Source organism: Trachinotus anak, unplaced genomic scaffold (assembly GCF_046630095.1).
Source record: "Trachinotus anak isolate AG129_WGS33_773 ecotype Australia unplaced genomic scaffold, CSIRO_AGI_Tana_v1 ptg000003l, whole genome shotgun sequence".
NCBI lineage: Eukaryota > Metazoa > Chordata > Actinopteri > Carangiformes > Carangidae > Trachinotus > Trachinotus anak.
The window spans coordinates 3394846-3408662 of record NW_027273854.1 but is presented as its reverse complement, the minus strand read 5'-3'; the positions used below and the strand labels follow the sequence as shown (position 1 = coordinate 3408662).

At 40.4% G+C, this 13817-nt stretch overlaps 1 protein-coding gene across 1 annotated transcript; it reads right to left on the bottom strand.

Moving 5' to 3' along the window:
• Nucleotides 1–860: 860 nt before the first annotated feature.
• Nucleotides 861–12855, bottom strand: hsd3b7 (hydroxy-delta-5-steroid dehydrogenase, 3 beta- and steroid delta-isomerase). The gene is made up of 6 exons (XM_071466573.1): nucleotides 12474–12855; nucleotides 10762–10917; nucleotides 6962–7070; nucleotides 4252–4351; nucleotides 3636–3798; nucleotides 861–2528 (listed from the first exon to the last, which is right to left on the bottom strand). The coding sequence occupies exons 1-6, from the start codon at nucleotides 12838–12840 to the stop codon at nucleotides 2116–2118; spliced, it is 1308 nt and encodes a 435-aa protein (XP_071322674.1). The 5' UTR covers nucleotides 12841–12855; the 3' UTR covers nucleotides 861–2115.
• Between the last annotated feature and the right edge of the window lie 962 nt (nucleotides 12856–13817).

Sequence of the window (13817 nt, the reverse complement as noted above, 5' to 3'; positions counted from 1 at the left end):
ATGCATTTTCCAGCCCCCCCATCCTAAACTGCACCATCACAACTACAACCCCGACCCCAGCCCTTTGCTCTAACCCTAACTTTTCACCCCTGGCTCTGAGGGTGTGTCCCTCAGTGAGGAATGGCCTAAAATGTCATCATTCCTGATGTGTAACGAATACAAACACACCTTCCATTAGTTATGCACTGACACATGTTTACAAGTGTTATATCATAGACCAAACACAGCTAATCTATCATATGTAATGTTCTACAACACTGTGCTGTAAGCCTATGTTTGGACTAATCATTACAGAAGTCATAGACAAAAGCTTTAGATTGTTTTGTTTGGTTTGCCGAGAGAATGAGAGGTTTTATTTGAGTGGGTTTAATTTTCATACTAGCAGGCGAGTAAATGTTATGAGTATTGCCATGGAAAACCACAGAAATGGGGACACCCCTGTAAGCTGGAACATCGTCATTTTTTTAAGGGAACTCCCATATAATCTGTCTTACTCACGCAAAGCAATGCAATCCAGCTGGTTGTTATGGAGTCTGGGAAAGGTTTCCACAGGAGAGGGTACACCACCTACTATTGTGGGTAAACAATGGCGATCATCTCCATGGAAATCTAGAGGTGAAGAACTACCAATCACCATGTGGAATATAAACATGTGCATCAAAAAAACAAAACAAAAAAAAGAAGAACTGTGATTTAAGGTTATGAGTCATGTCTCCAGGCTGTACAAACCTTTGTTATGACATACACTGCACATTGTGATCATAATAAAGGACGTAAATGAAATCACTCGTGGAAAGAAAAACAGGCTTACTGTCACTGTAAATCAAATCAAAAGCAGCAACAAACACAACAAACTCATGTAGACTGTGATAAATCTTTATTTCAAATTACAAAACAAAACTAAACATAATACATTTATTTAAATCTCATGAAAAGCACTTAAAATTCTTTAAATTATCCACCATAAAACAATGATATCAATAATATACATTACTAAAATAAAGGTCTAAAGTTTGTATGTTTACATGGTCCAAATGTATAAATATTCAATATGTAAATTCTTCAGCACTGTCTCTACAAAAAGGACCAATCCCTCGATGGTCGTACCAACAAAACCACTAAGGACTGAATCCAATGGATTACAATACTGAATCATATTCTTTAACGAAGCTGTTAACGTCTGTGCTTTATCTGAGTACATTTTATTTATAACAAAGCTTTAAATGCTTAACGTATTACCCATCCATAACAAATGCTAAGAACAGACTTTTGCAGTCAGTACCCAGTGCCTTTGGAATGAAGCCAATAAAAACAGGACTTTTTATACCTATTTTTAAAAACCACCTTTTCATAGCTTAAGTTAAATGTTTGATAGTTTTCCCCTCACTATAATCTTTAATGTTTCTTTTTACGAACCATTTCATGGTTCTCTTTGGAACTCCGACAATATGCACAAATACAAAATCATATTGCGATTATTTTGACAGATACTGCGAGTGGGATAAGAGTCAGACTTTCAGTTGGAATGGTAATTACTGCATTTCATTTTCACTGAAAAAACAATGATGTCATTTTTGTTGGGGCTTCTACCAAACAAGCACGTTCCTTTACGTCTGGAGAATATGATTTGAGGGTCAGGGGCGTCTCTGTAGCACCACAATGCTTCAACTGCAGCTCCTGCGATTTGAATATTGCACTTAACCATATTGCGATTTCAATAATATTTTGACTAATTGTGCAGCCCTAGTTCTTTACAATAACGGCTGTTATTATGACTGCTCCTCAACACTGAGTCTGAAACAGCTTAAATGCAACTTCATCTACATCTACTAGATACGGTAAATACTGCATTTTTGTTGAGGAAATTCTTCGGTTAGTAGAACATTACGCTTCTTTTTGGGAGTTTGCAGACAAAAATGACTGCAGCAACACTCACTGAAATGTCATTAGACACCATAAAAGTGTTTTTTAATCTGCAATTGAATATTAATTGTTAATTAAAAAACATTTTTATATTGTTAACTAATAGGAGGATTCTCCTTTTTTCATATGAAGCTGGTGTCCTGTGAGTCTATATAGCAGCTTCAGATGTGTGTTGCAGTAGTCGAGGTCACTTTAGGAGTCTTTGGGTTTATCCAGAGGGAATGTGTCAACCCACGTCTGTGTACGGGCTCGACACTGATCCCAGTCATACAGGGGGCGGTACTGGAAGTAACGTTGGGCTTTGTCTGTGCCCACCGTGAACGAGGTACAAGCCACAGCCAAGGTGTAACGGTTCAGCAACGGCGTGTAGTTATACACGGGGCTCAGCATCCAGCGGAGCAGGTCATTAACCACAGCCAGGAACCAGAGCACCATTAACGGCATACGGACCCTTCGGAAGTTAAACGTGGACAGGAACTGCATGTTGAAATCCTCGTAGCTCTTGTAGGGCGAGTCGTCGTAGCAGAAGAAAGCCTCACCTCCGACCGTCTGCGGGCGCTCGCTCAGGGCTCGTGCTGCAAGTATATGCATCCAGGCCACGTTGCCTAGCGCACAAAGAAGGGAGTGAACACCACACCAAATGACGGATGAAGCAAATATTTACTTTGGTAGGAGTACTTAACAATAAACATCCTTTGTTATTGGAAGATGAATTTATGACTAACTTATACTATAGCGCTGAGAGATTAATTAAAATATGACTACTTTTAACTAAGATAAATTATTGGTGAGTGAACATGTATCTGTTCATTTCATATCCCCAAATTTTCAGGTACATGTTCATGTATTGATACATGAACATTCATACATTGACACATCAAAACCAAAAGTAACCAAAACCAAAAAAATAACAGTACATCAAGATTGTCTACGTAAATGTGCTTAGTTGCTTCACATCTCTGACCACATTACACTGACATCATCATTGCGCAAGATAAAACCAAACCTAATCTCCTCATCTAATGTGCAAAAAAAACTTGCATCCTCAATACTTATCAACTGTAGATCCTTTTTTTAAAATGAAGTACAGTAGCCAACCTGTAGAATGTAATGGACACAGTAATTCCAGTTCTATAATATCTGTATCTATTTAGCCTGCCTCGAGTATCAGCCACTGATACACAGGTCATATACAATTTGGTCAGAAGCAAAAGCTGACACCATGAATGAGTCACAAAGATGCATCAGCACTGAAACCAGACTAATCAAGACTAATCATGTATCACATCCTGTTTAGAAGGAGAGTCTTCAGTGTCTTTATTGTGCTGCATAGATAGATACTGACTGATACTGCTCATACATTGTTATCATTACTAAGAAACCTGGGTCTGACTGCTCCTGCCGTGCATCTTTTTCATGTTATACCATCTGTCTTTTGTGTTACAGTATTTGTTTCATTTTTATTATTATTATTATTATTATTATTATGGTCTGAGCTGGAAGCATTTTAAAAAAGACATTCAAACTTCCTGTATATTTCAGAGGAAGTGTCTGTATGACATCTGTGCTTCTGCTTTGAGAGAACACAAGTCATCTCATCTCACTGGGCTTTTATCAAGGTGGTTTGGATTCTCAGGCTGCGTTCAAGAAATTCTCTGACACGTCTCTAAAGTTCTTATTATTAGCAGTGATGTTAGTAATTTTAGACTCACCTGCATAAACTCGCCCATGCTCAGTGTTGTCTGGGATGCCTCCAATAATTAAGCCTCCTCTTTCTACGCCCTGTTTGTAGAAGTCTTTAATCAGCTCGTGCCCCTCACCGTAGATCCCCGTAGGCCTCAGAGAGCATGTGTATAAACACTTCCCACCTTTCAACTGGACAGGAGACACAACCAGAACTCAGTGTTCAGGCCAACACAACTTAAAAACATGTACACAGAGGGGTTAAAGGGCGCATTTTGTGGGTTTTGGTTGTAAACAGCAGCAGTGACACCACAGCAAGGCCTCGAGGGGAGGACCTGGGATTTTGTGGCGAAGTTACACAAGAAATTTCTTCCAGGCTGGAATACAACCAGGCACAGGAGAGCAACAAAACAATCATCCACAGCTTTCGGAATGTGCCAACCAGCTGTGATCATTTTCTCTGCATTCCTCTTCTCTTCTTTTTTAATACTTGCAATGTGCTTTTAATAAATATGCATCACCCTGATTTGGTTGGCAAAATAAGAATGTAAATGTGAAAAATAAAACTGTGAGCTTGTAGAATTTGCCTCAGCAGACGCCGTTGACCATGAATCTATGGAGTCAATATTGCGAAACATAAAGTACCTTTTTTCCATTGGCTTCAAGCACAATTCTCTCTGCCTTTGCCTTGCTCTTGGGGTAGGCCATAGTGTGTTTCACGTTGTAAGGTGTGTCTTCGTTGCCCCTGTAGGAAAAAAAAAAAAAAAAAAAAAAAAAAATCAAGAGTCAGGGGAGGTATACAGGTTGTTTCTGCCACGTTAGAGAGAAATGTTGTCTACATGAAGCCAAAAAAACCACAGAGAGAGCATGAGAGATAAGGAGTTAGGAAGGAGAAAGATAAAATGACACATAAAGGTTCTGTGCCATGTCTCCCCTCAAACGACTTTATCTCCACTTTCTCACATTGGACGAGCCTGTGCAGGGCCAGGCCTCCTTCTGAGAGCAGACAAAGGTTCATTCTTGCACCGTGACTGATCTCGTGGTGTGAACAGAGAATGCCAAATATTGTTCTGAAGTGCAGCTGTAGCTACGTACGTGCAAACCTGCACACACACACACACACACACACACACACACACCATAATTCCTCATGTTAGGTTAGATGCTTCTGAAGCACGTCTGCTTCTCTCTGTAAGGAATGTGACATATTGGCATATTGTAGTTATTACCAAACATTTGCCGCACTCATAACTAATCATTAACAGAACATGTGGATGTTTTAGATTTTCCAGCATAGTCAATATCTTCCAGTCACTCGCTGGCTACCGTTTATTTCCATGCAGTTTTGATACAGGGACTTAAATCTGGCCTGAGACAGGTCATCTATTCCACTAAAGATCTCTGCAGATTTTCATACTTTGGAACAATAACTGGAAACCAATGGCTGTAAATGGCTGCACTGAAATAGGAAAACCATTTAAGTAGAAATCACTGAGTACATACCTCTACCAAGGACGACCAAGGGCCTAAAATAATCGTTTCAATAATTTTTTTTATCTGCATTTCAATCTATATCTGCAACAGTAAGTAGTAATATTGATAATTATGGGATATATATGCTAGATTTTTTTCATGTTATAAAATTCTGTTGTTTCTTAGTATGAGCTCATTTCCAACAAACATAGTCAGTAACAGAGTTTTTGAGACATTGTTGTCTGTGTCGTCCTGGTTTGTTTTTCCATTGGTTCTTACAACATTGATTTCAACTACACTGTCTTTCTCAATCCCTTCCCACATATGCCACCATGCCACACCCTTTTCCCTAGCAACCCAGATACATGTATCAGATATAAACACACACACATGTCATAGGCTCATACCACTCCCATCATATTCTTTCCATCTTTATGTCTCTATAACTGTTCTTGTTTTTGTTGTCGTTACATGTACCCTTCGTGTCACACCTGTTTTTGTTATGTTCAGTCACTAATAAAGAGAAAGGGGGGAAAAAAAAAGAGATTTTCCATTGGTGCTGTATTTGTAGTGTCTCCCTTTTGTCTGCTCCTGTTGCAGCGTGTGCCAGGGCGGTAAGTGCAGCTGTCATTCCACACGCCACATCATCTGGGCACGCCACGCTCGGGTCTTCTCTCCTTCCCTCTTATCCGAGCCACATTTAAAGCAATCCTCCCACGCACACACTGAATGACGTCAGTACCCAGATCAAGGCATTTCTCCACTATTAACATATGACCCCACTTTTAATCAGACTGAGTATATGTCCCCTCCTCTTTTAGCTTTGAACGTTTTCATTGAATATTTCCGCTGCTTTAAAAAAAAAAAAAGACAATGAACTGACTTTTTAAACTCTGTCTGTGCGCCTCTAAGCCAGACCCAGGAGCTTTAAATGTTAAGTATTTGTAACAAATGGACAAAGCCAAGTAAAAACAGTGGTAGACATGAAAGCAGAAGCTGAAATAAATAATAAATAAATAAATAAATGTTTTTGTTGTTTCTGTGCATCCGTGCTCTAAAATATTCTGCTATTATTCAGGAAAGAACAATGCATGCTCTTGAATGATGCAGACATCCCTGCAGACATTCAGTGTTCAGAAACACACTTCCTCTGCAACAATGGGCAGCTGGTGCAGCAGTTACCGCCTCGCACAGGTGGAAGTCAGGCTACAGTTTGCATATGAACATCTGAAGATGTAGCACCACTGCACCAGTTGTATCCAAGATGTCTTTTATGACAGAAGATAAAGCCTGGCAGGCGTTGTTAAGGCACGCCTATTCATTAATTGTTTTGTTGAGTGTTCCAGGTGATAACTGACAATTGGCAGCAGGAACGTTTTTAGATAGGGTCATTAGAGCTTGTAATACATGTTTGTTGCTTAAGCAGCAGACCTGTGGCTGCAGCAACATTACATAACATGTTTGACATACCAGACAGTCTCACGCAGAACATCAGTTACAGGAAAGATAAAAAGTGAGCCAGTGAGGACAATGGCTCCTGTTCAATGCATTTTTCTTTCCACAGTCTTTCTACCAAAAGAGACTTAAAACCCCTTGATTGCACCACAAGTGTACTGTGTACTGGTTGTGTTTTGTGTCTTTGTCTCCACCCAGTCATATCTCTTCTGTGCTGCCCTCATGTTATCACAGATGGTGCATTCAAGAGCAGAAGAAAGGACGGATTCAAAACTGAAAGAGCTGAAGCATTTCTGGAAATGGGAGTGTAGGTTACACCACTGTTGGCTCAGTGAGGAAAATACTTTGCAGCCTCAGTCACTCGTTTATCAGAATAATACAGAACAGCTCAGAAACAAATAACAAAGAATGATGTTCATAGCTCCACCTGATAAAGGGGTCTCCGTTGATGTTTGGACCAATCACTTCCATGCTGCTGGTGTAGACCAGGCGCTGGATATCGCACTCCACACAGGCATTGATCACATTCTCCGTTCCTGAGAGAGGAAACATTCTCATTCAGAGGTGCAGGATGCTGGGGTTGAATAAAAAATACCCAGTTTTATTGGGTAACTTAAGTTTCACAATCTTCCAAAACCATGACAAATTTTGACACATTTACATTTCTACAGAGTCCAGTATTTCAGATGAATTTGAGAGAAATTAAGAGCTCTTATTTTATAATAAGATACATAAGGACATGATCAACAGGAAATTCACTTAAAACAGGCCCATGTGTGTTCTGTTCAGCTGACGGAAACCTGGTCTTTATTAGTGGACATGCATTACAAAATCTATTTGGTCATTGCAAGGTGAAGAAATACAGCCTTTAATTATTATGTTTAAAATTTTGAAGGTCCATGCAGTTTTCTTTTCTATATAGGAGAGAAAACTTCTTGGATTTATGGGTTTTGTTAAATGCTCATATGTTGACCTTGGGTCATATGGTGGGTCGAGGAGAAAAAGACTCCAGTTTGGCAGAGAATGAAAGACATCCTGATGAGATCGTCCTGGAATCTGCTTCAAGATAAACAGTTCATGCTTTACACTTTAACTTACTGTCTGGTACATCTTGTTTCCCTGGCGCAGCAGAGGGAACTTGATTTATTGCACATCATGTACTGTACAATTTACTAGTAAACAATGAATGTGTGGCCTTGTTTGAATCAGTCAACTAATTTTTCATTTTAATAAAAGAGGGCCATACAGAAAGATACAGAAAGTTCAATTGATTTTTCTAAGCAACCAAGACTCTAGACATGCTGCCAGCTGTGTGCTTTGTGTTGCTTTGAGCTAAATGCTAATGTCACTATGCTAACATGCTGATTAAAGAAAGTTTAATGTTGACCATCTTAACTTAGTGTTAGCATGCTAAAATGTGCTAATTAGCATGAAATATTGAGTACCGCTAGTAGGCTAGTGATGGGAATTATTTTTGCTGGGATTTGGTCATTAAATAAGGTACTGGACAAAAGAAATGGATGAATGAATGAAAACTGAATTCAGTTTTGACCTGATGACAGCATGAGAAAGAAAGTGAGGGGAGCTCCAAAGTAATTACAATTCATCCTAAAGAGGATGTGGATGTGTGTAGCACATTTCATGGATTGCCATCTACAACATGTGGAGTTATATGACCGGATAAGGGAAAACTAAGATAAAATCTGACCATAAATGTCTGTACAAAGCTTCAAGGCAATCCACCCAATAATTGTTGAGATATTTCAGTCTGGACAGATGTGGTGGGCCGACTGACCGGCGTCCCTAGAGACATGCAGCTAACATAACTAATAACCAAGGAAATTTCTGGAATTAACATTAAAAACATTTATATAGCTAATAATAATAAAATGGCAGTACTGAGGCAGCACACTGGCTAACAGGGAGTTAAAGGCTCCGGTATGCACTCGAGCTAAAAGCCAGAAAACACAGAGCTTTGTACGTCATCAGTCAGATAAAATCCAAGTGACACCTAGATACAGTAAAACGATTTAATCTCCTAAACTCAATGAACTGTCCCACACCGGCAATTTGCACTAATACTCTTGAGGAAGAGAGAGATTTTGTCTCTGTGCCTCGAGACAAACATACAGTGATCAAAGCATGAAAACCCTTCGAGAGCAACACAGGAATTCTTGTAAAAATTTCTCAACTCGTGGAATCTAAACTGATCCTCCCTCTTCTCTTCGGTGCAGTACAGATCACTTATGTGTTTTTCGAGCTCATGGCCAAAGAGGTTCGGGAATTCGGAGAAATAAATTCCAGAATTTCCTGAACATGCACTGAAGAATGAGGCTGGGAATATCCTCTGTTTTTCTAACTGTCAACAAATCCATTAAAATACCAAACCCAACAAAAAACAGATTTGAATCATAGACATTGTCTGAGTATCCAAAGCCTGATATATCTCATTCCTTTGTGCCAAAGAGCTCCATTGTTGTCCAAAAACTATACACCACCACAATTCAATCGAGTCAATCTCTCTGCTTCCAAAATACTCTCTAGAGCGCAAAAAATAGTCCCGAACAAATGACCATTTCATCCTGTTTGAGTAACACTTACTAGAAGCTATGGTGCTCAGCTATTTAAGGGAATTACTGAACCTTTGAAAAACAATGAAACTTTATATCTGTGACCCATTTTTAAAGATTGCACCAGTTGGAACGGCCGGGCTGTGTGATGATGAGTGGAAACAGAAGAAAGTATTGAAAGATGAGCTGACTCTGTCGATTTTGGTCTTTTCATGGGCCACTAAGAAAAATACACAGAAACAGTATGGCTGTCCTCAGCCTCTAAATACAATAAGACAAATTTCAATAGCCTTTAACTCTTAATTAATTAAACTTAATTAACAGTAAGTTAATTCTTCCCAATGTCCAGAGGCAAAGAGGTACCGAGCTACTTTGTGCTTCTGCGGTCAGGCTTCTACCTGATATTTACATGATGGGATTGGCCAAAAAGTGTTGTTTACATGAGACATGACTCATAATATGTATCACCTCTTTTTGAACATTTGAAAGCCAAATGATCCTGGCATCTTGGGAAACATTCAAACATTCAACTTTATTGGGTAGTTCAAGTGTCCTCGTCACAATCCTGCAGACGAGCACGCCAAATATAATGCAATCCAGTAGAACAGCCCTACACAAACACTTCCTTTGTGAACCTTATAAAATGCATTTTTTCAGTATTCACCTCACTGGTCATTTTCAGGCCTGGTCATGATGCTGATTTAGGCGACTGACTCGCTACTTATTTAATTCAGGGTTTGACAAACAGTATTTTGTCTTGCACCCAGACATTACTGAGTCAAAACATCAGTTTGTGTCATCTGACACAAACTCTACTTAAGGCACACACACACACACACACACACACACACACACACACACACACACACACACACACACACACACACACACACACACACACACACATACACACACACACACACACTCTCTTTCCTTTCTCTCTGACTCAGCCACCTACACAAACCACTCACAATTCAACACCACTGACACCATCTCACGAGCTCCCAGAAGAGTTAGTCTGCAAGTCTCAGCCGACTATATTTAGGCATAGTTACACTTAAAATAAACGCCAGCATTACTAAGATAATGCCAGGTTCCCAAAAAGGGAGGAAAACATTATGCATTCATGCATTCACTCCTGGCTCACATCCAAGATGAGGCCAGAGCTGATATGTTGTGCTGACGCTGCCAATAACTCATTAAACTTCTTTGTGTTTGACCTTTTTAATGCCAAAATGAAAACACTGGGTTTCTGCCTGAGGTGAAAAAAATCCTGCCAAACAATGACAAGACACTTGATCTCACCCTAACCCTAACCCTAACCCTAACCCTAACCCTTGAAACCCTCATTATAGGCTTAGGCAGTTTAACAGAGGACAACCAACTACATTTTTTCAGTGAAACTGTCACACTGGCAATGGGCTGCCTCAGTTTCCTGTGAAAAGATACGGGTCGGTCTAACTTTATTTTCACCAACACTCCTGAAATCACGGATGAACTCAAGTCCTTGAAAAGCATCCAAAACAGGAGAAGGTGTGGATTTCCTCTGTATCTGTGGGTGCCCACATGAAAGCTTCTACAGAAATGAACCAGCCCTTGATGTTTGGTCCCATCCCTTTTCCTCGTTATCGTTATCACCACCCCCTTGAATACACACCTGTGACATTGACCGAGTAGATGATGGTTTCTGGGACTCTGTGCCAAACGTCCACCAAGCTGGCTGTGTGGATGACGACATCAGCGCCGCGGGAGGCCTCCAACACGCTGCTGTAGTCTGTGATATCCCCCTGGATGACCACCACCTTTGTCCGCTCTGAGGGAAAAACAGGAAGACAGGAAGACTTAGTGTGTGATTCGGCATCATAACTGTTTTCCTAAGAGCTCTGCAAAGCATTCAAAAACAAAAGAAACGTTTGAAACCCAGTTCTGGATTCGTTTCACACAACAGCGCTTTGCTTCGGCACCAACTATTCTGCCTGAAGAAATTATTTGTGTCATATTTGCAAATAATAAAAAACATCTTTCTATATCTGTTCTTCTACCACAATTATAACTGTTTATCGTGCCCACAATGGCCTAAGTCAACAAGAGAGATATCTCTCTTGGCAGGTTTAAAATTGCAAAATTGCAAAATCAACTATCCCTCACACTAGAAATGGAAATTCATTTTGTCTCATTATCATATATGAAGGTCATGTTCCCGCGGTTTATCTTTGCTCTTAAGCATCGTCCTTGAAATGCTGATAGATGACGAAGGAAGTCCTGCAGCTGACATGAAAAGGAGACTGGACTTTTGAACGTTGCGTCAGAGGTTTTCTCAAGTTTGCGTTTCCATTTGCAAGTTCACTAAGCACAGACAGGAGGTGTTTCATTACAGGTGCTCCATCGAATTCAAATTAGAGGAAACATAAACCCTGTAGAACCGCACTCAGACATTTCAGAGGAACAGAGTGTTTTCCATTGTGGGAGAAACGCGTCACTTGAGGTTGGGCACATTTCCTGATGGAAAAGGATTACTGATAATGAATGTCATTTACTGTATTTAGACGGTAAATAAGTGCATTTATGCAGAAGTTCACTGTAAAACTTTCGACATGCTTATTAAAGAATAAACATGACAGACTCAGTGTCATGTGAACATTTGCTGGTTGCAACTGTGATTCCAAGGAAAACACACAAACCTTTACCCCACTTGAACTTCAACCCTGGGTAATGACAACAAAAGTACACAGTGACATGTTCAAACATCTTTATCCTGCTACAGGAAAAGTAGGGAGTTGGCTATCCTGGATTCACAGGCCAGCTGTCATCACTGCAGGCTGACCCAGCAGCTACAGTATGTGGGGGAGAGGGATCTCAGGCTATGCTGGGTTTATTTTGCCAAATGCAGATTTCACCCCATCTCTCACAGTAATAAAAAAACCTAATAAAACATGAAATCATTCTTCTCATATGTTGCACATGTGCATCTAACTTGCTGGATACGGACAAATAAACAAGGCTTCATCGGTTATAGCATTTTTAGACCAGATCCACACTGTGACTCCATGATGTATAATTATACACAATAAGGCTTTTAATCAAGAAAGTCTAAAGTTAGACAAGGCTATAAAAATAAACGCTACTGAAGAGAACTGCAGGGACAAAATATGCAAATGGTCACTGAAGAAAACTGATATGACAAAAATGCACAGACCGGACCTTATTTTGAAAGGTGACACAACGGTCCCGCTCCAGCTGATTCAAGATGTTGACAACGAACTTTACTTTGAATAAAAACAAAGCAGGAGCTCTATATGTTAAAAAAACCCTTTAAATCAGCTGATTTCTAAACGCAGTTTGGTGTTTCGGGCAAAGACAAACACCTACCTGAGCCCAGTCCGCTCAGACTCGGGTCCGTGCGCTTGTCAAACACCCGGACCTCCGCCACGTCGTCCTCCTCCAGCAGCAGCCTCAGCAGGTGCCTGCCGAGGAAGCCGCAGCCCCCGGTGACCAGGTACACGACGCCCCGCTGTGGTTCAGACATGCTCGGAGGCTGCGGAGCGGCGACGGGAGCCTGGCGCTTCTCTCCGCCGCTTATAAAGGGCTGCTCCCCGACCCGGCTGTGATTGGCCGCATTCAGACTGACGTCACCAGGCCTATAAACGTCCTCCCCCAGCTCAAAGCCAGGGCCCAGGTGGGTCCTGAACCGGCCCCTTATGCTGCTAGAGAGCCAGACTGCTGGGGGGTTTCCCATGATGCACTGGGCTCTCTGTCATCATTATTGATGACACCATTACCTCTACATCTATTCCCGCTCTCTCTCTCTTCTCCTCTCTCCTCCTAAACCCAACCGGTCGAGGCAGCCCCCCCCACCCTGAGCCCGGTCCTGTTGGAGGTTTCTTCCTGTTAAAGGGAATTCCCCCCCCCGTCACCAAGCGCTGCTCTTTGTGGGAACTGTTGGTTTTTCTCTGGAACAAAGTCAGGTCTTGACCTGACCCTGTAAAGAGCCTCCAGATAATGGAGATTATGATTTGGCGCTATGCAAATAAAACTGAACTGAACTGAACTGAACTGAACTGAACTGAATTGAACTGAATTGAATTGAACTGAACTGAATTGAATTGAACTGAACTGAACTGAACTGAACTGAATTGAATTGAATTGAATTGAATTGAACTGAATTGAACTGAATTGAACTGAATTGAATTGAATTGAACTGAATTGAACTGAACTGAACTGAATTGAATTGAACTGAATTGAATTGAATTGAACTGAATTGAACTGAACTGAACTGAATTGAATTGAACTGAATTGAATTGAATCGAACTGAACTGAACTGAACTGAACTGAACTGAACTGAACTGAACTGAATTGAACTGAATTGAACTGAACTGAACTGAACTGAATTGAACTGAATTGAATTGAATTGAACTGAACTGAATTGAACTGAACTGAACTGAATTGAATTGAACTGAATTGAATTGAATCGAACTGAACTGAACTGAACTGAACTGAATTGAACTGAATTGAACTGAACTGAACTGAACTGAATTGAACTGAATTGAATTGAATTGAACTGAACTGAATTGAATTGAACTGAATTGCTGACTTTTTATTCCACTACATTAATTCGACAGTTTTAGTTATTTTGCTGGCTAAGATTCTGAAAGACATTTAATTAATGAACCTATAAAATATAATGCGTTACATTAAACTTCACAACAATTTGTA